General features: G+C 47.5%; 1 protein-coding gene across 1 annotated transcript in view; it reads left to right on the top strand.

The window, feature by feature from the left end:
• Positions 1–23,075, top strand: part of hgd (homogentisate 1,2-dioxygenase) — a 67,088-nt gene that overhangs the window by 39,409 nt on the left and 4,604 nt on the right. Inside the window, exons 9-13 of the mRNA XM_038801945.1 lie at positions 2,542–2,641; positions 3,500–3,624; positions 13,125–13,229; positions 14,013–14,139; positions 15,710–15,891. Of these exons, the coding sequence (XP_038657873.1) occupies positions 2,542–2,641; positions 3,500–3,624; positions 13,125–13,229; positions 14,013–14,139; positions 15,710–15,891 (639 nt within the window). The remainder of the gene's footprint in view (positions 1–2,541; positions 2,642–3,499; positions 3,625–13,124; positions 13,230–14,012; positions 14,140–15,709; positions 15,892–23,075) is intronic.

The following is a 23,075-nucleotide window of genomic DNA, read 5'->3' on the forward strand; positions in this document are numbered from 1 at the left end:
CTGGAAAATGTGGCTGGAGAAGTAATAATTGGAAACAAATAAATGGCAGATGAACTGAATAGTTACTTTGCATCAGTCTTCACGATAGAAGACACCAGTGGGATGCCAGAGCTCCAGGAGAACAAGGGGGCAGAGGTGAGTGCAGTGAGCATTACTAAGGAGAAGATTCTGGGAAACTGAAAGGTCTGAAGGTGGACAACTCATCTGGACCGGATGCATTACACCTCAGGTTTCTAAACGAGGTAGCTCAGGAGATTGTAGAGACATTAGTGATGATCTTTCAGGAATCACTAGAGGCAGGAATGGTCCCAGAGGACTGGAAAGTGGCTAATGTAACACCGCTGTTTAAGAAGGGAGAGAGGCAGAAGACAGGAAACGAGGCTGATTAGCCTGACTTTGGTCATCAGTAAGATTTTAGAGTCCATTATTGAAGATGAGAACTTGGAAGTGCATGATAAAATAAGACTGAGTCAGCATGGCATTGTCAAGGGGAGGTCATGCCTGACAAATCTGTTAGAGTTCTTTGAGGAAGTAACAAGGAAGTTAAACAAAGGAGAACCAGTGGATGTGATTTATTTAGATTTTCAGAAGGCCTTTGACAAGGTGCCACATAGGAGACTGTTAAATAAGTTAAGAGCCCATGGTGTTCAGGGTAAGATCCTGGCATGGATAGAGGATTGGCTGACTCAAAGAAGGCAGAGATTGGGGACAAAGGGGTCTTTTTCAGGATGGCAGCTGGTGACTAATGGTGTACCTCAAGGGTTGGTGCTGGAACCACAACTTTTCACAATACATATTAATGATCTGAAGGAAGGAACTGAAAGCACAGTTGCCAAGTTTGCACTTGATACAAAGATCTGTAGAGGGACTGGTAGTATTGAGGAAGCAGGCGGGCTTCAGAAGGACTTGGACAGGCTAGGAGAGTGGGCAAAGAAGTGGCAGATGGAATACAATGTGGAAAAGTGTGATGTTATGCACTTTGGAAGGAGAAATGGAGGCATATACTATTTTCTAAATGGGAAGATGCTTAGGAAATCAGAAGCACCAGAGACTTGGGAGTCTTGTTCATGATTCTCTTGAGGTTAACGTGTTTCAGTCGGCAGTAAGGAAGCCAAATGCAATGTTAGCATTCATGTCGAAAGGGCGAGAAGATGTACTTCTGAGGCTATATAAGACTCTGGTCAGACCCCATTTGGAGTATTGTGAGCAGTTTTAGGCCCCGTATCCAAGGAAGGATGTGCTGGCCTTGGAAAGGGTCCAGAGGAGGTTCACAAGAATGTTCCTCGGAATGAGGAACTTCTCGTATGAGGACCGGATGGGGACTCTGGGTCTGTACTCGTTGGAGTTTAGAAGGATGAGTGGGATCTTATTGAAACTTACAGGATATTGCGTGGCCTAGATAGAGTGGACGTGGAGAGAATGTTTCCATTTGTAGGAAAAACTAGAAGCAGAGGACACAATCTCAGACTAAAGGGACGATCCTTTAAAACAGAGATGAGGAGAAATTTCTCCAGCCAGAGGGTGGTGAATCTGTGGAACTCTTTGTCGCAGAAGGCTGTGGAGGCCAAATCACTGAGTGTCTTTAAGACAGAGTTAGATAGGTTTTTGATCAACAAGGGGATCAGGGGCTATGGGGAGAAGGCAGGAGAATGGGGATGAGAAAAATATCAGCCATAATTGAATGGCAAAGCAGACCTGATGGGCCGAGTGGCCTAATTCTGCTCTTAGGTCTTATGGTTTTATGTTTCTCAAGACCGAGAAGAGTAGGAGAGATTATCAGAAAAATTCTGGATTTCCATTTAATTCTGCCCATGTATGAACTCCTGAAGTTGCAGTCGCTTTGATAGTGAACATGACAGGTTTGCTATCATTGCCAGCGCTAGATCTGAATTCTTGTGAAAGATGTAGTGATTGAGGGTTAATCTCTAATGATTGAGCAGAGGACATGGCAAACAAGATGAAAACTATAGTCTCAGGTGTAGAGTTTGAGTCAACAAGGTTGTGACCATGACCACAAGTATCCATCAAATATAATCATGTTGAGTGAAAATCATGGAAGGATTTGAAAGTGAGGATAATGATCTCAAAACCTCTGCAGGAAGGAGAAGGTAACCAGAGGTCTTTGACCAGGACAATGAGCAGCTGTTTCAATACACCACAAGCCACTGTTACCAACATACCTGATTCTTAATTTAATTTTCTGCATACTTAGAGTCAAAGGGCTGAATTTTCAAGGCAGGATCATGAACCTGATACACGGATAATTTCTAGGTCCCGCCATAGAAACTATGCTAATAACTCATAAAATTATAAAGATGTATTTCACACGCACTTCTAATTTTAACCTTAGTAACCTGGTTGCATCCATATGACTCAAGAAGCATATGGGACAATCTCTATTTGTAGCCTTTTCTGATTTCACAACGATTAACGATTAACTTTAAAAAAGATCTGTTTACCTGCATGACATTCATATTAATAGTTTGTGTGAAAAATAACAAATGCTACCTAGAACATGAACACTTTGGATCTTTCTTTCAGCAAGGGATGCAGTTCACACTGCAGGTCTTTGAACAGTCGAGAGGTTATGTCTTGGAGGTCTTTGCTGGACATTTTGAGTTGCCTGATCTTGGACCAATTGGTAAAGATTTTACACTGCAAAATATGAAGTCCTCGGCTTTAACAAAACCCATTCTCCATGACACGGTGGCGCAAGGATATGCGGCAAGGTTTCCATTTGACAAACAAGCACAATAGCGTTTTAGATAAAACTTGAAAATGTTGGGAATACTGAGCAGCTCAGTCGCCATTTGAGAGGTCAATGATCTGAAATGTTAACACTCTTTATCTCTCTACTGATGATGTCAGACCTGCTGAACATTTCCAGAATTTTCTGCTTTTAGTTCAAATTTCGAGCACCGGCACTACTTTGTTTTTGTCAAGTTAGAACTCATTGGTTTCATTGACTGGTTTTAGAATTCTTTAAAATTGATTTTCACAGATTTCTTCCAAACTAAACCTAGATTTTTCTATGTTGGTGGACTGTTTAGAATCAATTTCGGGCTGTTTCAAATCTTCCAGAAAACTTTTCTCTACTAATCCTGCACTAATGCTACCACCAGCATCACAACAAAACCAACATTTCCAAACTTAATCTGTGCGTGCTCCACCAATTGCATTGGGTGGTCACAGAGAGTGTGCCTCCAAGCTGAAATAGACAACATGTGAAATAGATATTTGACAAAATAGAACTTATTAAAAAGTAGAAAAATTTTAGCACTCCATATTAAATGAGCATTCTCTCGTTTATTCTCGGAGATTTATAAATATTTTTATTCTCCTCCTTTTTCACATTTTCTCCCAAATTTACACTCAACAATAAACAACAATCAGTAACAAATGCAATGTCAATTCCCATATCAATAACAACGATCCCATCCTCCCACCAAACAGTCTCAGAGATTTATGCCGTTGACTCTTATTTCATTATCTTCATTAGGAGCCAATGGCCTTGCCAATCCCAGGGATTTCAAGGTTCCAGTTGCATGCTATGAGGACCGACAGGTTCCATCTGGGTTCACTGTCATCAGCAAGTTCCAGGGCAAGTTATTTGCTGCTCAGCAGGTAAGGTATCTTTGTCAAATACTGAATGTGTTATGAGGATATATTAACACAACTAAAACTAAGTTTTAGTACACATGTCCCTCAATATGTTGCTTGGTAAGTGCTCTTCCCGGTGTATTGTTGAACCATATGGAGCAGGAAAGGTCAATGTACAATCCCTGGTTTCTGCTGAGTCTCTACTGTGGTGATTGCAAATCTGACTAGATGCAATACAACTGAGCAAGCACTAGAGGGAGCACGGGAGAGCTATAAATACACAGGGACAGGAAGTGAGGACACACTTCACGGAAGGCAGAACTGGTAGCAGGACACAGACACACAGGCAGGCAGCATTTGAGGTAGCCGTAAGTTAAGCTCTGAAGACAGAACAAATTCACAATAAAGCATCTTCTCCACCTTTGAGACTACGAGCTTTATTAAGACACGAGGAACAACACATGGTAAGTGCTCTTCCCGGTGTATTGTTGAACCATATGGAGCAGGAAAGGTCAATGTACAATCCCTGGTTTCTGCTGAGACTCTACTAAGTCAGCAGTAAGGTGTATTACTAAACAAGGCAGGAGAAAATGCAGTCAGTAAAGTGACTTGAGGTGCAGTGTTTAACTTGGTGTAATTGTTCCTCTTCCCTTTGCATAGACTACAGGAACTTGTCACCAAGATTCATATATGGTAGTTTGGGAAAGTGCTGGTGACTTGTAAGCGTCCATGCCAGCAAGAGTCAACAGGTTTAGGGTGGAGGGCAGAAAACTAGGATGTGGTAGCAGCACCCCTTTAAGGGGGTGGGCTTGACAGACTACGTGACTGGCTGCGAGCCACTGTCGTAGGAGCACGCGAACCCCAACCAATAGGGAGTTTGCGCAGGGATCCGGGAAGACTGAACCCTGGAGCTGAAGTGATCAGACTTATATTGAGTTCTGTGTCTGTTATCTATCTGCCTTTGCCTTTCAACAATAAACCCCTTTGTTTATTACTGGAAACCTCCAGTGTATGTCTCAAGCCAACACATTAGAACATAGAACAGTACAGCACAGAACAGGCCCTTCGGCCCTCGATGTTGTGCCGAGCCATGATCACCCTACTCAAACCCACGTATCCACCCTATACCCGTAACCCAACAAGCCCCACCCCTTAACCTTACTTTTTAGGTCACTACGGGCAATTTAGCATGGCCAATCTACCTAACCCGCACATCTTTGGACTGTGGGAGGAAACCGGAGCACCCGGAGGAAACCCATGCACACACGGGGAGGACGTGCAGACTCCGCACAGACAGTGACCCAGCCGGGAATCGAACCTGGGACCCTGGAGCTGTGAAGCATTTATGCTAACCACCATGCTACCGTGCTGCCCACATTGGCAACAAGAGAAAAGGTTCAACTCCAGCCGACCGCACATCGTGAATTGAGAAGGAGGAAGGAGCAGTTAAGAAAGGAAAGAAGCATCAACAAGAGTCAGGAACTATTAAACCATGAGTGAAAATGCCTATCGTAGGTAAACTAAACCCGTTTGACCAAGGTGCTCAGGATTGGAATCAGTACATCGAAAGGATCCACTATGTTTTACCGCGAATAGGTGAGGACAAGCTGAAGGTGATACTTGTGACAGTTTGCGGGCTCCAAAAGTATAATTTGATTAGGAACCTCACATTCCCAGAGGCACCCGACTCGAAGACCTTTGACCAAATAGTGAAATTGGCCAAAGAGCACACCAACCAAGGCCTTCGATTATTCTCCAATGTTATAAATATAACTCTGCAGTGAGAGATCATGAAGAGTCCGTCTCAGCTTTCATAGCCAGGCTTCGCCAGCTCACTGAGCACTGCGGGTTCGGGGCCACGCTTAGTGACATGTTGCGTGACCAGCTGTCTTGTGGGATCCATAATCTCAATATCCAAAAGAAACCCCTGGCTGAAATCAGTATAATGTTGGAAAGCGCTCTCGGGATAGCTCAGGCAGTGGAGTGTGCTAAGAAGTGTGGCAAGAGATGGCAGGATCAACAGGCACTGCAGAGAACCAGACACAGTTGTTGGAACTGGACCAGAATCCAAGGACCGGGAAAAAGGTGAGGCATCAAGCCAAGTCAAAGGTTGAAGATGAGTTTAAAAGATTAGAAGAGCTGAGCATAATCAACCGGCTTAGTTCTCAGAGTGGGCAGCGCCAATAATCCCCATTTTCAAACAGGACCGTTCGCTAAGAATTTGTGGGGGGTACAAACTAACGATATATCAGGTTTCTCAGGTTGATAGGTACCTGATTCCCCAGATTGTGGATCTCTATGCCAAGTTGATGGTGGGCCTTACCTACTCAAAACTGGATCTTAGTCACGCAAACCTGCAACTAGGACTGGACAAAGATTCCCAGACGTTTGCCAGACAAACACCCACAAGTGCCACTTTCAGTACACAGGACGTCCATTCGGCATCACTCCATTCGGCCTTCCCCGAAGGGCTAACCTCAAGGAAGTATTAAAGAAGTTTCGGAATGCAGGAGTCCACCTCAAAAACAAAAATGTAATTTCCAGACCTCAGATGTGACGTATCTAGGATTTTGCATTGATGTGACAGGAACTTCAACGGTGGCAATGGAGCGAGTCCCAAGTGGGAGCTTTTTGATTGGTGCAGCAAAACCTTACGATACTCAAACCTCTTGGTTCGCTAAGACCCGGGGAAACCAATCGTGTTCACATATGATGTGCCCCCAGAGTATAGGGGCAGTTTTATCCCACAAGATGAGAGATGGTTCTGAGCGCAGAAATGCCTTTGCCTCGAGGACCCTTTCATAAGCAAGATGGAATTATGCCCAGATCAAGAAGGAGGGCTTAGCAGTCATATCCGGCATGATGAAATCCCACCAATATTTGTATGGATGATGATTTGACATAGTGATCGACCATAAGCCATAACTGGGACTCTTAAGGGAAGATTGCCAATGCAGATGCATTGAGTCGACTTCCCTGCCAAAGAACGTCCTGCCACCACCAGTACCCCAGGAGATTGTATTGGCTTTGAACTTTCTAGACACTCTGCCAGTGTCGGCCGGATACATTCGCAACTGGGCCCACAAAGACTCAATACTATCGAAGGTGAAGAGAATGATACAGATTGGGTAGCACTACAAGAAATATGAGCAACTAAAGCCCTATCTCACCCGTAAAGATAAGTTGACCTGCGAGGATAGTGTGATTTTGTGAGGTTCACGAGTAGTCGTTCCATCTCCAGCCGGGAACCCCTCTTACAGGAGATGCACAGCGTCCTCCCAGGTAAGACAAAGATGAAGATGTTGGCACACAGCTACCTCTGGTGGCCAGGCACAGATAAAGCCATTGAAGAAATGGTGCAAATGTACCCACAGTTAGGAGATTTCAAACCAAATCTGGATCAAAGGTGGAAGGCTGAATCAATTAGAAAAGGTGAAAATATAGATTAGAATGGGTAGAAATAGAGGAAGAACAGACTAAATTGGGAACATACTTTAATGAAACACAACACAATGCTATCTTGTGTATAGTGATTCAGACTAGCCGGTAACTGTGAACATAATGAAGAAACAGGAGAGATGGGTAGGCGAGGGCAATGTTCCCTGGTTGTCCAAACAAGCGGTCATTGCTTAAAAATAGGAGAACCCCAAAGATAGGCTTACGGATATTGGCAGACCAATAATAATGCAAACCATTTGACAAAGTAAGGTCTCCTTGAAGTTTTGGTCTTTCCAAAAAGATTTTATGAATTCAAAGGTGTTTTTTATTCCAAATAAAAGAGGAAATCAATTGGTCAAGAGATGTAAAAAAATTTTTTTTAATAAAAATAGGAATAGCCTGATATAAATATTGAAATTTTGGTAAAATCATCATTTTGACAGAATTGATATGACCACCAATTGACCAATGGGCAAAATCTTGCTTTGTGCTTTCTAACAAAGACCTGGGGCGGGATTCTCCGACCCCCCGCTGGGTTAGAGAATCACTGGGGGTCGGTGTGAATCCCGTCCCCGCCGGCCTCCGACTTCTCCGACCCCCCAAAAGTTGCCGAGGCGTGAACCGCGCCGCCCGCCTCGGAGAATGGCAGGGACCGGCACAACGCTATGAACCCCGGGGCTGCCCGCATTCTCCTGGCCGGATGGGCCGAAGTCCCGTAAATTGAACCACCTATATAACGGCGTCAACCAGTGCTGATGGTTGACGCCGGACAGCGTGGAGGTAGGTCACGGCGTGGGGTGGCCGCAGGAGAAGTGACGGCATGGCCTTAGTCGGTGTGCAGGGGGGCTGTGTGTGTGGAGGGTGTGTGTGTGTGGTGGGGAGGTGTGGTGGGGGTGGGGGGGTGTGAGGCGGGGGGGGGAAAGGTGGGAAAGGTGAGTGCCGGGGAGGGGGCGAGTGCCTGGGTGAGGGGGCGAGTGCCAGGGTGAGGGGGCGAGTGCCGGAGAGGGGGCGAGTGCTGAAGTGAGGGGGCGAGTGCCGGGGAGAGGGGGCGAGTGCCGGGGAGAGTGGGCGAGTGCCGGGGTGAGGGGTCGAGTGCCGGGGAGGGGGTGAATGCCGGGGTTGAGGGGGCGAGTGCCGGGGTGAGGGGGCGAGTGCCAGGGTGAGGGGGCGAGTGCCAGGCTGAGGGGGCGAGTGCCAGGCTGAGGGGGCGAGTGCCGGGGAGAGGGGGCGAGTGCCGGGGAGAGGGGGCGAGTGCCGGGGTGAGGGAGCGAGTGCCGGGGTGAGGGAGCGAGTGCCAGGGTGAGGGGGCGAGTGCCAGGGTGAGGGGGCGAGTGCCAGGGTGAGGGGGCGAGTGCCAGGGAGAGGGAGCAGGTGCTGGGGAGGGGGGAAGAGGACGAGGGAGGTCATCCGCCTGGCCAGGTGCCAGCTTCCAATAGATGCGACCATGCAGCCATGGCACCTGGCTGCGGGGGGGGGGGGGGGGGGGGGGGGGGGGGTGTATGGGCAATGCTGACATGTCGCCGTTCCTCCACCCCCACCCACTGCAGGCCGTTATGTTTGCTGATCACCCAGTGATGTTGGCTGCCGTGGCGGGAGTCGCACTTCTACATGTTGCCCCGGGGGGAGGAGGAGGAGGAGCGTGCCAGGGAGGCGGCACAGGCTGTCGAAGAGGAGCGTACTGCAGAGGGGCAGGTGGCAGCCGCCCAGGCTGGAGGGCCGCCCGCTCGACAGGATGAGGAGGAGGAGGAGGAGGAAGAGGAGGGGGAGAAGGAGGTTGTGGCACCACGGCGACGGAGACGCCCAAGAAGGCCCCGTGTAAACCGGCCCCGCTCGTTGTACCAGGACCTCACGGACCAGGCATGCAGGAGGAGACTTCGGATGAGCCGGGAAACCGTGGCACACATCTGCCACCTGCTGGCACACCTGGCACCTCATGGCACTGGGGGAGGACACCCTCTCCCCATGTCCGTCAAGGATCCAGTGGTCCTGCACTTTTATGCCACGGGGTCATTCCAGGCACCGAGTGGAGACCTGTCCGGCATCTCGCAGACATCGGTGCACCGGTGCATCCGGGCAGTGACAGATGCCCTATATGCCATTGCAGACCCCTACATCCCGTTCCCTGTGGACCGGGCCAGCCAGGATGCCCGGGCAGCGGGCTTCGCTGCCGTGGCCGGGTTTCCCATGGTCCAGGGCGCGATCGATGGGATGCACGTCGCCGTGCGGCCACCTGCAGATAACAGGGCCGTGTTCACCAATAGGAAGGGGACCTATTCCATGAACATTCAGGTGGTCTGTGACCACCGCATGATGATCCTGCACGTGCTTTAGGCTGCTAAAAATGCGTTTCAGGTGTCTGGACCGCTCTGAAGGGGCCCTCCAGTACCCGCCAGATAGGGTCGGCCGCATCGTTGTGGTGTGCTGCGTCCTGCACAACATAGCCCAGCAGAGGGGCAATGTGCCGCAGGCAGAGGAGGGGGAAGTGGAGGAGCAGCAGGACGAGGCGCAGTGCTCCCCAGATGAGGAGGATGGGGGCAATGGTCAGGACAGACGGGCTGGACATGGGCGGGAGGTTGCCCACCGTTACCGGCTGAGCCAGCGGGCACGGGACAGGCTGATAGCCGCCCGGTTCACAGACTAGGGGGGGCATGAGAATCGCCGAGTATGGGCACAGACCGCACACCACGACACCAGCTGACCACCCTCACCCCCCCACCCACCCACCATCAACACTCTCACCCCCCCACCCACCCACCACCAACATCCTCACTCCCCCCACCACCAACACCCTCATCCCCCACCCACCCACCACCAACACCCTCACCCCCACCCACCCACCACCAACACCCTCACCCCCGCCACCCACCCACCACCAACACCCTCACCCCGCCACCCACCCACCACCAACACCCTCACCCCCGCCACCCACCCACCACCAACCACCCCCACCCCACCCGCATGCACACCACCCCTCCATTGCACATCCACCTGGGGCACAAGGGGCAGGGCTCACACGGTTGCTGGTGGAAGCGTGTCTATTGCAGGCCATGGAGGATGATGACAATCCGCTCTGCGATGAGCTCTGGGCTCTACATCATTGGACAATGTCTGACCCATGGCCACAGTACCACCCTCCATCCGGACCATCCCTGCATGCGGCCATGACGCTGCAGCGCACGGTCCCGTCCTTGGTGTTACAGCCACAGCGCTGACGGCCTCTGCCACCTCCTCCACAGGTGCCGGCTAAGGCGTGGGGCAACCCTGCGGCCGTGTCTGGGGTACTGGGCCTCCCTCCTCTGTTCTACTGCGTTCAGGAGCGCCTCGATGTCACACTTCTGGAAACTTGGAGCTGCGCGGCGTGCGTGTGGTAGTCACCACTGTTGTATATATATCACATCTGAGGTGTAACACGGTAAGGTCCCTGTACAACAGGTACAGGGGTAGATCCCTTCCTGCTGGCCGCCCAGTAGGCGGAGTATAAATGTGTTGCCATTTCGGCAGCAGCTGCGGGAGGCTACATATCTCTGATTAATAAAGCCTCAATTACACTCTATTCTCGTCTCGTCGTAATTGATAGTGCATCAATTTATTAAGCAGAGATTTTACAACAATGGACCTCCGCATCAAGCCAGATTGCCTGCAGCTGCATCCTCAAGCAGACAACGCCAAGCACATTGGCTAGCTTGCTTTGAAGCCTATATCGGATTTGCGACAGAACCACCCTCAGAGGCACAGAAGCTCCAGATCCTGTATACGCGGCTGAGCTCCGCTATCTTTTCCCTCATCCGGGACGCGCCTACCTACGCTGAGGCCATGATGTTACTCAAAGAGAACTACATTCAGCAGACCAACAAAATCTACGCCAGGCACCTCCTGTCCACGCGCATCAACACCCCGGTGAGAAGGTTTCTGGCGTGCCCTGCACGCCCTGGCAAGGGACTGCGATTGCCAGGCCGTTTCGGCCGTTTGAACATTCCGAACTCCTAATTAGGGATGCTTTTGTTACGGGCATAGGGTTGGCGTACATCCGCCAGCACCTCTTAGAAGGGGCTACCCTCGACCTTGCGGCGACCAAGAAACTTGCGACCTCACTAACGGTCGCCTCCCGTAATGTACAAGCGTACCCCCCCCTGACCACACGGCGCCCCCCTCATGGACATTGTAGACCCCACCAGCGACCGCCCCCAACCAACCCCAAGCCTGCGCCGCGCGGCAGCCAGCCAACCCCGGGGGATTCAAGTGCTACTTCTGCAGACAGACAAAGCACCATTGTGGGGCATCCCCACCCCGTCAGGAAACCCCCCAGGCTGTCGGCAAAATGGAGCATCCTGCCGGCGGAGAATCCAGCCCGGTGTTTCAGTGGCTCATGGTGTGACAAATATCTGGGTAGGTTGTTGAAAAATCCATAGAATCTGCTTTGGCTGCATCTATCACTTACATTGGGAGTGTGGTGTGTCTGACCCTAGTTGGTTCACATGTACTGCATACTCACCCTGAATATTGTGAGAGATATGGTAATTTTTGTAGCTTTGCAAATTTGTATGTGTCTGTATAGGTGTAGCTGGGGTGAAGAAATAATGAACAGTTTAATTATTTTCATGCATTTGTCTCTTTTCAACCTTTTTGCCTGGTCTAATATAATTTTATTTTCTTGTTTCTTTTAAAATAAATTTAGAGTACCCAATTCATTTTTTCCCATTGTGGGGCAGCTCCATGCCGTCGGGAAACCCCCGAGCGCTGGCAAAACAGAGAATCCCGCCAGCGGAGAATCCCGCCAATGATCTATCAAGCCAGCTTGTCTCGTATTAAAATCAGCTGGGCATATAACAAGTGTATAGGCACAGAGGAACAGAAGTACACCGGTCAGCCATTTGAAGCATTCAAGGGGAGGCTGTGGCGTAATGGTATTTTTGCTGGACTAGGAATCCAGAGATCCAGGTCAATATCCTGGGGAATTGGGTTCAAATCCCACCAAGACAAATGGTGAAATTTGAATTTAATAAAAATCTGAAATTAACCATGAAACCATTGTTGATTGCCGTAAAAAACCCTCTGGTTCAGAATGTCCTTTAGGAAAGGAAATCTCCATTCTGGCCAACATGTGAAATTAAATGAATGAAAATCGCTTATTGTCACAAGTAGGCTTCAAATGAAGTTACTGTGAAAAGCCCCTAGTCGCCACATTCCGGCGCCTGTTCGGGGAGGCTGGTATGCGACTCTGGATTCACGGCAATGTGGTTGACTCTTAAATGCGCTATGAGCAATAAATGCTGGCACAGCCAGTGATGTCCACATCCCATGAACGAATAAAAAGAAAATTAAATCACCCCACGTGCTTGCTGTATTTATGTATTCTTCAATTCCCTGACCTGAGAAAACTCCATTGTTCTTGGTCTGAACAATTTGCATTGACTCAGCCCTGTGTGGGAAAATTTCTGATTTCATTCCTCAATATGTTAGCTCTAACTTCAGGTTGTGCCCCCTAGTTCTGAACAATTTTCAGAAGATTCCGCATCTACCCTATCTCATTCCTTTTTTGGTTTCAAGCGCTTTGATTAGATCACCCCTCAACCTCCTAAGCTCAAAGGACGCTGAGTAAAGTTTGTGCCTTGTCTCATAATGTAACTTATTCTGGTGAATCTGTGCTATACCCACTCCAAAGTTAATATTTTTTCTGAAATTCAGTGGATGGGATCTGATCGAGGTTCTGTACAACTTAAATGCTACTTTCTCACTTTTATGCCCCTTGAAGTAGGGGCTGGTTTAGCACACTGGGCTAAATTGGTGGCTTTTAAAGCAGGCCAAGGCAGGCCAGCAGCACGGTTCAATTCCCATACCAGCCTCCCCGAACAGGCGCCGGAATGTGGCGACTAGGGGCTTTTCACAGTAACTTCATTGAAGCCTACTCGTGACAATAAGCGATTTTCATTTCATTTCAAGTAAAGGCAAATGTGATTTAATTATTTTTGAATTGCTTTACATGTAAAGGGTAGCTGATCCTGGAATCAATTTGCTCAGGATCTCAAATGTAATTCTTCAATTTCTAATATTGTAACATTTTAAGCAATTCAATCTATTATTTTCAGAACTTCTCTCCATTTAATGTTGTGGCCTGGCATGGAAACTATACACCCTACAAGTACAATCTTCAGGACTTCATGGTCATTAATACTGTTTCATTTGATCACGCCGTAAGTTATTTTCTTCATGAATCTGTTTTATTGGTACACAGAACACAGGTACCATTTGGAAAGTCCGATATCTTGCAATGGCAAGGTGTGAAGCTGATAGCTAGTGATTCCAAACAAACCTGTTGGACTAAAGGGATGATCTTTCAAAACCGAGATGAGGAGGAATTTCTTCAGCCGGAAGGTGGTGAATCTGTGGAAAGCTGTGGAGGCCGAATGACTGTCTTTAAGACAGAGATAGATAAGTTCTTGATTAATAAGGGGATCAGGAGTTATGGGGAGAAGGCAGGAGAATGGGGATGAGGAACATATCACCCATGATTGAATGGCGGAGCAGACTCAATGGGCTGAGTGGCCTAATTCTGCTCCTATGTCTTATGGACTTTAACCTGGTGTTATAAGACTTCTCACTGTGTCCACTCGAGTCCAACACTGGCATCCCCACATCATGTTTTCCAACAAGCTGATGGCTCTTTGATTTCTAACCAAACTAAGATCAATTTCAGAAGTGGGGACTGCCAGTGAAAGGTGCGTTTTGAATATATCTTTGAGAGATATCGAGGGAGGAACAGCCAACACAGATTCTACTTCACACAACCACAACATGTATTGACCATTCAGTGTATCTAATATGAGCACAACTGAACGATAATGACTATAAAAGGAGAGAACAGAGAAAATATCACAAAATTACAGATGCACATGAACATGACTTTATGAAGCTACAGGATATGCATGATTTTTGAAATTTAGAGAAATAACCTAACAAACCTTATGTGTTTTCAGGATCCTTCGATTTTCACAGTGCTAACTGTGAAGTCGACCCGTCCAGGTGTGGCAGTCGCAGACTTTGTGATCTTTCCACCACGCTGGGGAGTAGCTGACCACACGTTCAGACCCCCTTACTACCATCGTAAGATATGGCAAATCCATTCTGTCTTTTATTAACACAGTACAGTAGCAGGTCAGTTGAGCTCAGTTGGCTGCACAGCTGGTTTGCGGCGCAGAGCAAGGACAACAGCACGGGTTCAATTCCGAACCGGCTGAGGTTATTTGAGAAGACTCCACTTTCTCAACCTTGCCCCTTGCCTGAGGTGTGGTGACCCCCAGGTTAATTCACCACCAGTCTGCTCTCCCCCTCAAAGGGGAAAGCAGCCTATGGTCAGCTGGGTCTATGGTGACTTTACAGTCGCAAAACCAATATAATATTCAAGAGGGAAAGTACCCCAGTACAGTGAATCCTATCCAGTCTTTGGAACTGACTTCAAAAGATCTTAGACAGATGGTCTAAAACAGATTAAAATTTAACCTGCAATTAATCTCTACCTGAAAGCTGGAAGATATACTATAGTTTTAAAATTGGACCAATTATTTAAGTTTAATCTTATTTCTGTATGTAGAATACCAGAGTATTTAGGTCACTGCTCATGCATGAATATGTAATTGCATGACCACACTCATGTTATAGACACTGTGTAGTAAAACATTTCATGGTCCAATAATCCTTTGTGTGAAAAAGAACTGTTTTAGCACTAACCCTTAATCTCTTGTGAACCCTTACCACGATATCCAATATAATATCACATTTTGTGCTATTATTAGAATCATAGAATCCCTACAGTGCAGAAGGAGGCCATTTGGCCCTTCGAATCTGCACCGGCCCTTGATCCTATAGACCACCCTGACTAGGCCTAATCCCACACCCCTAGCCCCGTAAGCGCAACTAACGTTTGGCCAATTTAGCATAGCGAATTCAGCTAACCTGCACACCTTTGGTCTGTGGGAGGAAACCGGAGTACCCGGAGAAAACCCACGCAGACACTGGGAGAACGTGCAAACTCCGCAGACAGTCACCAGAGGTCAGAATCGGACCTGGGACCCCAGCGCTGTGAGGCAACAGTGCTACCACTTAAGTAATATGTACAGAGTACGCCAAAACTTTATGGCCTTTTTGATGCACTCCCACAATCAGTCTAATGGGAGTTTGGTGGACCCATAAATCCCAGAGGCTTCCCGAGGTGCCACTACCTACTCCAAAGCAGGGGTCAGTCAGGGTATGTGTAAGGGGAAGAACTGCATTTGGGAGCTTCCTGATCTTTGCCTGCAGATCAGCAACAGGCTGATACAGGAGAGACTGGTAGGTAGAGTGAGTAGCGATGTACCAGTCTGCCTGCTGGCATATATTAATTCCATTTGAGCACCCAGGCCTGCAATATTTCACTCGACCAAAGGGGCAAATAATCCACATACATTTCCCATGTCTTCAATTATTGAGTTTTGAATTTTACCAAAGAGGTGAATAATAAACTGTTAATGAGAAACATCTAAATGATACTTGAAGATCTGCACATTATTGTTTTTCAATCCCAGCGTGACTCTGCTTAACAGGTTAAATAATAACCAGAAATTTGAAAGATTAAAGATGGTAGGATCAGTAGTTTGCAAATGAAAGGGTTTACATGCTTTGTTTCGTTCCTCACCAGGTAACTGCATGAGTGAATTTATGGGGCTGATCAAAGGTCATTATGAGGCAAAAGAGGAGGGTTTTCTGCCAGGCGGAGGTAGTCTGCATAGTATTATGACTCCACATGGGCCAGATGCAGAATGCTTTGAGAAAGCAAGCAAAACAAAACTTGAGCCAGAACGAGTAGCTGACGGAACAATGGTAAGTGACAGAGGAACTCAAAAGACAATGAGGTGCAAAATCTATACAATGGTACACGTTTTCTCGATCATCAGCTATCCCTTTTCAGCAATCCTTTGATTCCCAAAAAACATTGTCTATTGGAACTAGAACGATTTGCTAATAAGCTGGCAGATATGTGAGAAACAGGATAGTAATAATAATGTGGAATCTAAGTTATGCAAGCACTCATTATCATAGGCTTGATCACACCCTATACTTAATTAATGGTGCAGCTATAAACTGCCTCATTTATACTTTTGGATGGGAGGAAAATATGGCGACTGCCTGTGTTAAATCAGTTTGTCAAGTTCTGGCAAATAAGGAGCGTAAGAAAATGTGATGCAATTTTTGTGTTATTATGTCCTGCTCACTCTGAATTCCACAACAAAGCGAATATGGCCCATTAATCTTATATTAGTTGCAACAGGAGTGCTGGCCATGGCCTTGTTAACTGAAAGGCAAAAAATGGACTTGCTTTTATTTATTGCTTTGCATAACTTCAGGGTATTCCAAAGCACTTAATTCACCAACATGACCAACTTTTATAATTCAGAATAAATAACGCCTACCCAACAGCCAAATTGCACCAGAGTTCAAGTCCCCTGCAGCAAGCCGATACAAAAAAAGCATATGGGTGACCTTCAGCTCTTCACTTGCTCCTGGATCTAACTCTTGCGATGCTCTCAATGCAATGTGCTGTGTGCCAAAATATCCAATACATTACAGTATTCAAATGAATTCAATTTGCCCCGAGGTTTGCTCTAAGGGTTTGCACTTAACTGGTGTGATCTCTTGGCCTATAGTACAACCAATATTTCAGTCGTGGAGATGATGCCGAGCAGGCAAGATCAGATTATCATCATCACATCATCATCTTATTTTTTCTGTATTGTGACTATTGTGCACAGAATTTCCTGAATTTAGGACCCGGGTGCGAATCCCGGCCCTGGGTCACTGTCTGTGTGGAGTTTGCACATTCTCCCCATGTCTGCATGGGTTTCATCCCCACAACCCAAAGATGTGCAGGTTAGGTAGATTGGCCATGCCAAATTGCCCCTTAAATGGAAAAAAAAATAATTGGGTATTCTAAATTTATTTTAAAAATAAATAAATTTATTTTAAAAAAGAATTTCCTAAACATTCTGAACACCTCATCAGCTTGTCAAATTAACTCATAGATTTTACGATAATGAACATTTGAAGAAAAATTACAATTCATTAATAGGTATTTATTGTATTGAAAATCAGAGGATTCCGGGCAGCACGATGATGCTGCCTCACGGCGCCGAGGTCCCAGGTTCGATCCCGGCCCTGGGTCACTGTCTGTGTTGAGTTTGCACATTCTCCCCATGTCTGCATGGGTTTCACCCCCACAACCCAAAGATGTGCAGGTTAGGTAGATTGGCCATGCTAAATTGCTCCTTAATTTGAAAAAATTAATTGGATACTCTAAATTTATAAAAAATAGAAAATCAGAGGACTGCGTACTAAAGAGATCCTAATTCAGTCTTATTTGAGATCAGTGCATTAATGTCAAGAGAATGTTCCTGTGTCTGGAAGATCTGCAAACTCCTTTACACAACCATATTCAATAGAAGCACCGTATTAAATCTACTCAATCAAGACTACTAGAAATCAAACCTCTCCCATAGACTGAAGATCATATCGTCCGATCTCCCTGTTAACCGTGGACTCAAATTTCCTAGTTAAGGGCAGCACGGTAGCATAGTGGTTAGCACAGTTGCTTTACTGCTCCAGGGTCCCAGGTTCGATTCCCGGCTTGGGTCACTGTCTGAGTGGAGTCTGCACGTTCTCCCCGTGTGTGCGTGGGTTTCCTCCGGGTGCTCCAGTTTCCTCCCACAGTCCAAAGATGTGCTGGTTAGGTGCTCTTTCCAAGGGCCGGTGCAGATTCGATGGGCTGAATGGCCTCCTTCTGCGCTGTAAATTCTATGACTATCTATGCATTTAAGACTGGAGCCTCGTCTCCAGGAGGTGGTGGGAAAAGACCAAATGGGACTTGTAAAAGGGCAAAGGTTGATGGCAAACGTCTGACGGCTGCTGAACATGGTTCTTGCCCCTGGGGTGGTTTGGTTCCAGAGATCACTGTTTCGCTTGATGTGGAGAAGGCGTTTCGACTGGGTAGAGTGGGACTACTTATTCACGATACTAGAGAAATTGGGGTTTGGACCTGGCTTTGTAGCATGGGTGCGCTGTTGTGCATGACCCCATTTTACAGTGTTTGCACTAACAAAGTGACTTCCGAGCCCTTTTGGCCAAACTAGGACACTAGGATCTGGGGGTCCAGATTGCAAGGGACAGGGGGAAACTCTGGAGGTTGAACTATACAAATCTGATGGGAAACGTCAAGGCGGACCGGCAAAGATGCGGCAGTCTCTCACTATCTTGGCAGGCCAAGTGCAATCGGTTAAGATGAATATCTTGCCGAGATTTTTTATTTTTACCCCAGTTCCTGCTCAAGGCACTTTTCAGAGAGATTGACAGGCTTGTGACTCAGTTTATTTGGGTGGGTAAGGGCCTATGGATTAGAAGGGTGGTGGTGCTGCAGAGGTAGAGACAAGCAGGGGCTTAGCCTTGCCAAAGTTTCAATATTATTATTGGGCAGCTAATACTGAAAGGTTGCTGGAGTGGCACGGGGACTCAGAGGAGCTGTGGGTCTGGATGGAGGCAGAGGGCCGGCCTCTGTGGCTGGGGGCCTCCTCTCTTACGCGCCAGCCCCTGTAGCCCTACGCCATGTTGCGTTGCGGCTGGCACGTTGAACGAGCCCACTGTGCATGCCCGCGTTGGCGCCAGCACCACTGCGCATGTTATCATTGGCGCCAGCGAAACTGCGCATGCGTGGATCCCGCGGCGCACAGTTCGCGCCAGGATCGGCAGCTGGAGCGGCGCGAACTGCTCCAGCGCTGTGCTGACCCCCTGTTGGGGCCAGATTCAGTTGTGGGAGTGGCCTTCTCACACCGTCGTAAAACGCAACGGTGTTTACGACGGCGTGGACTCTCTGCCGCGGGATTGGAGAATCCCGCCCAGAGTCTTCGAGGGGGGTCGTTGATAACAGCTCCACTCCCGTTGACGCTGATGAAACACTTGACGAACCCGGTGAAAGTAGCCATGTTAAAAATCTGGAGGCAGCTCTGTCAACATTTCAATTTGAAGGCTGCCTCAAGGCTAGCTTCCAATTATTCGAGCCAACTAGGCTGGATCCAAGGTTTAGGGAGTGGAAGGAGAGGGAGTTGAAGAAGGTGGGAAGATTTATTTCGAGAAGGTAGGTTTGCTAGCCTGGGGGAGCTGAAGGAGAAATATGGGCTTACGGACGCTAATGGGTTCAGGTATTTCCAGGTGCGTAACAAAGTACTTTCCTGCCTTCTACCTTGCTCAAGCAGATTCTGTCCTGCTGGGGATCAGAGGTGGCTAGTACATCAAACATATAGCAGCAGGTAGTGGGGGAGGAGACGGGTTTGGTTGGGAGAGTGTAGGCAAGTGGGTAGAAGGGCGAGAGCCAATTGTGGAGGAGGTTTGGAGTGAGGTATTGAGGACGGTGAACACAACCTCATCCTGTGCGTGGCTGAGTCTCATTCAACTAAAAGTGGTGTATCGAGCACACTTCATGATGGCTAGAATGAGCCGATTTTTCAATGGGGTGAGGGAGAACTAGGGAATAGGGCCAGTATGGCTCTGAGGCAGAGCAGACAGGGAGATGTTGCTGAACACAGCGGGTCTGGTGGCCTGAAGTGCATATGTTTTAATGCAAGAAGTACTACAGCTAAAGCAGATGATCTTCGAGCTTGGAACTATGACGCTGTTGCCATTACAGAGACCAGGTGGAGGGAAGGGCTGGATTGGCAGCTAAACGTTCCAGGATTTAGATGTTTCAGACTGGATAGAGGGGATGTAAAAGGGGTGGTGGAGTTGCGCTACTGGTTAGGGAGAATATCACAGCTGTACTACAGGAGGACACCTCAGAGGGCAGTGAGACTATATGGGTAGAGATCAGGAATAAGAAGGGTGCAGTCACAATGTTGTGGGTTTACTACAGGCCTCACAACAGCCAGTGGGAGATAGAGGAGCAGATAGGTAGACAGATTTTGGAAAAGAGTAAAAACAACAGGGTTGTTGTGATGGGAGACTTCAACTTACCCAATATTGACTGGGACTCACTTAGTGCTAGGGGCTTAGACAGGGCAGAGTTTATAAGGAGCATCCAGGAGGGCTTCTTAAAACAATATGGAGACAGTCCAACTAGGGAAGGGGCCGTACTGGACCTGGTATTGGGGAATGAGCCCAGCCAGGTGGTAGAAGCTTCAGTAGGGGAGCATTTCGGGATCAGTGACCACAATTCAATAAGTTTTAAAGAGCTGGTGGACAAGGATAAGAGTGGTCCTAGGGTGAATGTGCTAAATTGGGTGAAGGCTAATTATAACAATATTAGGCGGGAACTGAAGAACCTAGATTGGAGGCGGATGTTTGAGGGTAAATCAACATCTGACATGTGGGCGGCTTTCAAGTGTCAGTTGAAAGGAATTCAGGACCGGCATGTTCCTGTGAGGAAGAAGGATAAATATGGCAAATTTCAGGAACCTTGGATAACGAGAGATATTGTAGGCCTCGTCAAAAAGAAAAAGGAGGCATTTGTCAGGGCTAGAAGGCTGGGAACAGACGAAGCCTGTGTGGAATATAAGGAAAGTAGGAAGGAACTTAAGCAAGGAGTCAGGAGGGCTAGAAGGGGTCATGAAAAGTCATTGGCAAATAGGGTTAAGGAAAATCCCAAGGCTTTTTACACGTACATAAAAAGCAAGAGGGTAGCCAGAGAAAGGGTTGGCCCACTGAAGGATAGGCAAGGGAATCTATGTCTGGAGCCAGAGGAAATGGATGAGGTACTAAATGAATACTTTGCATCAGTATTCACCAAAGAGAAGGAATTGGTGGATGTTGAGTCTGGAGAAGGGTGTGTAGATAGCCTGGGTCACATTGAGATCCAAAACGACGAGGTGTTGGGCCTCTTGAAAAATATTACGGTAGATAAGTCCCCAGGGCCTGATGGGATCTACCCTAGAATACTGAACGAGGCTAGAGAGGAAATTGCTGAGGCCTTGACAAAAATCTTTGGATCCTCATTGTCTTCAGGTGATGTCCCGGAGGACTGGAGGATAGCCAATGTTGTTCCTTTGTTTAAGAAGGGTAGCAAGGATAATCCAGGGAACTACAGGCTGGTGAGCCTTACGTCAGTGGTAGGGAAATTACTGGAGAGAATTCTTCGAGACAGGATCTACTCCCATTTGGAAGCAAATGGACGTATTAGTGAGAGGCAGCATGGTTTTGTGAAGGGGAGGTCGTGTCTCACTAACTTGATAGAGTTTTTTGAAGAGGTCACAAAGATGATTGATGCAGGTAGGGCAGTGGATGATGTCTATATGGATTTCAGTAAGGCCTTTGACAAGGTCCCTCATGGTAGACTGGTACAAAAGGTGAAGTCACATGGGATCAGGGGTGAGCTGGCAAGGTGGATACAGAACTGGCTCGGTCATAGAATGCAGAGAGTAGTAATGGAAGGATGCTTTTCTAATTGGAGGGCTGTGACTAGTGGTGTTCCACAGGGATCAGTGCTGGGACCTTTGCTGTTCGTAGTATATATAAATGATTTGGAGGAAAATGTAACTGGTCTGATTAGTAAGTTTGCAGACGACACAAAGGTTGGTGGAATTGCAGATAGTGATGAGGACTGTCAGAGGATACAGCAGGATTTAGATCATTTGGAGACTTGGGCGGAGAGGTGGCAGATGGAGTTTAATCCGGACAAATGTGAGGTAATGCATTTTGGAAGGTCTAATGCAGGTAGGGAATATACAGGGAATGCTAGAACCCTCAAGAGTATTGAAAGTCAGAGAGATCTAGGTGTACAGGTCCACAAGTCACTGAAAGGGGCAACACAGGTGGAGAAGGTAGTCAAGAAGGCAGATGGCATGCTTGCCTTCATTGGCCGGGGCATTGAGTACAAGAATTGGCAAGTCATGTTGCAGCTGTATAGAACCTTAGTTAGGCCACACTTGGAGTATAGTGTTGAATTCTGGTCGCCACACTACCAGAAGGATGTGGAGGCTTTAGAGCGGGTGCAGAAGAGATTTACCAGGATGTTGCCTGGTATGGAGGACATTAGCTATGAGGAGCGATTGAATAAACTCGGTTTGTTCTCACTGGAACGACGGAGGTTGAGGGGGCGACCTGATAGAGGCCTACAAAATTATGAGGGGCATAGACAGAGTGGATAGTCAGAGGCTTTTCCCCAGGGTAGAGGGGTCAATTACTAGGGGGCATAGGTTTAAGGTGCGAGGGGCAAGGTTTAGAGGAGATGTACGAGGCAAGTTGTTTTTACACAGAGGGTAGTGGGTGCCTGGAACTCACTGCTGGAGGAGGTGGTGGAAGCAGGGACGAAAGTGACATTTAAGGGGCATCTTGACAAATACATGAATAGGATGGGAATAGAGGGATAAGGACGCAGGAAGTGTAGAAGATTGTTGTTTAGTCGGGCAGCACGTTCGGCACAGGCTTGGAGAGCCGAAGGGCCCGTTCCTGTGCTGTACTTTTCTTTGTTCTTTGATAGATGCGGTCGGTGTTCGAGGGGACCAGCACATTATGCACACATGTTCTGGTCATGCTCAAAGCTGGTGGGCTTCTGGAGGTTATTTTTTGATACCATGTCAGTAATTCAGAACTAGGGATCACAGCCTAAGAATAAAGGGTAAACCATTCAGGACTGAGATGAGGAAGAACTTCTTCTCTCAGAGAGTTGTGAACTTGTGGAATTCTCTACCACAGAAAGCTGTTGGGGCCAGTTTGTTAGATATATTCGAGGGAGCTAGACATGGCCCTTGTGGCTAAAGGGATCAAGGGGTATGGAGAGAAAGTGGGAGTGGGATACTGAATTTGAATGATCAGCCATGATTACATAGAATGGTGATGCAGGCTCAAAGGGCTGAATGGCCTACTCCTGCACCTATTTCCTATGTTTCTATGAAACGGTGGGGTGGGGGAGTTTAGTCTATATTATTATGGGTGATTGGGGGGGTTTATTACTGTTTTTTATGCGTTACTGTTTGGTTTTGTGTTAACTTCCGACTTCATATAAAAGTTGTTAAAATTTCAATAAAATA

Source organism: Scyliorhinus canicula, chromosome 7, assembly GCF_902713615.1.
Source record: "Scyliorhinus canicula chromosome 7, sScyCan1.1, whole genome shotgun sequence".
NCBI classification, from domain to species: Eukaryota; Metazoa; Chordata; class Chondrichthyes; order Carcharhiniformes; family Scyliorhinidae; genus Scyliorhinus; species Scyliorhinus canicula.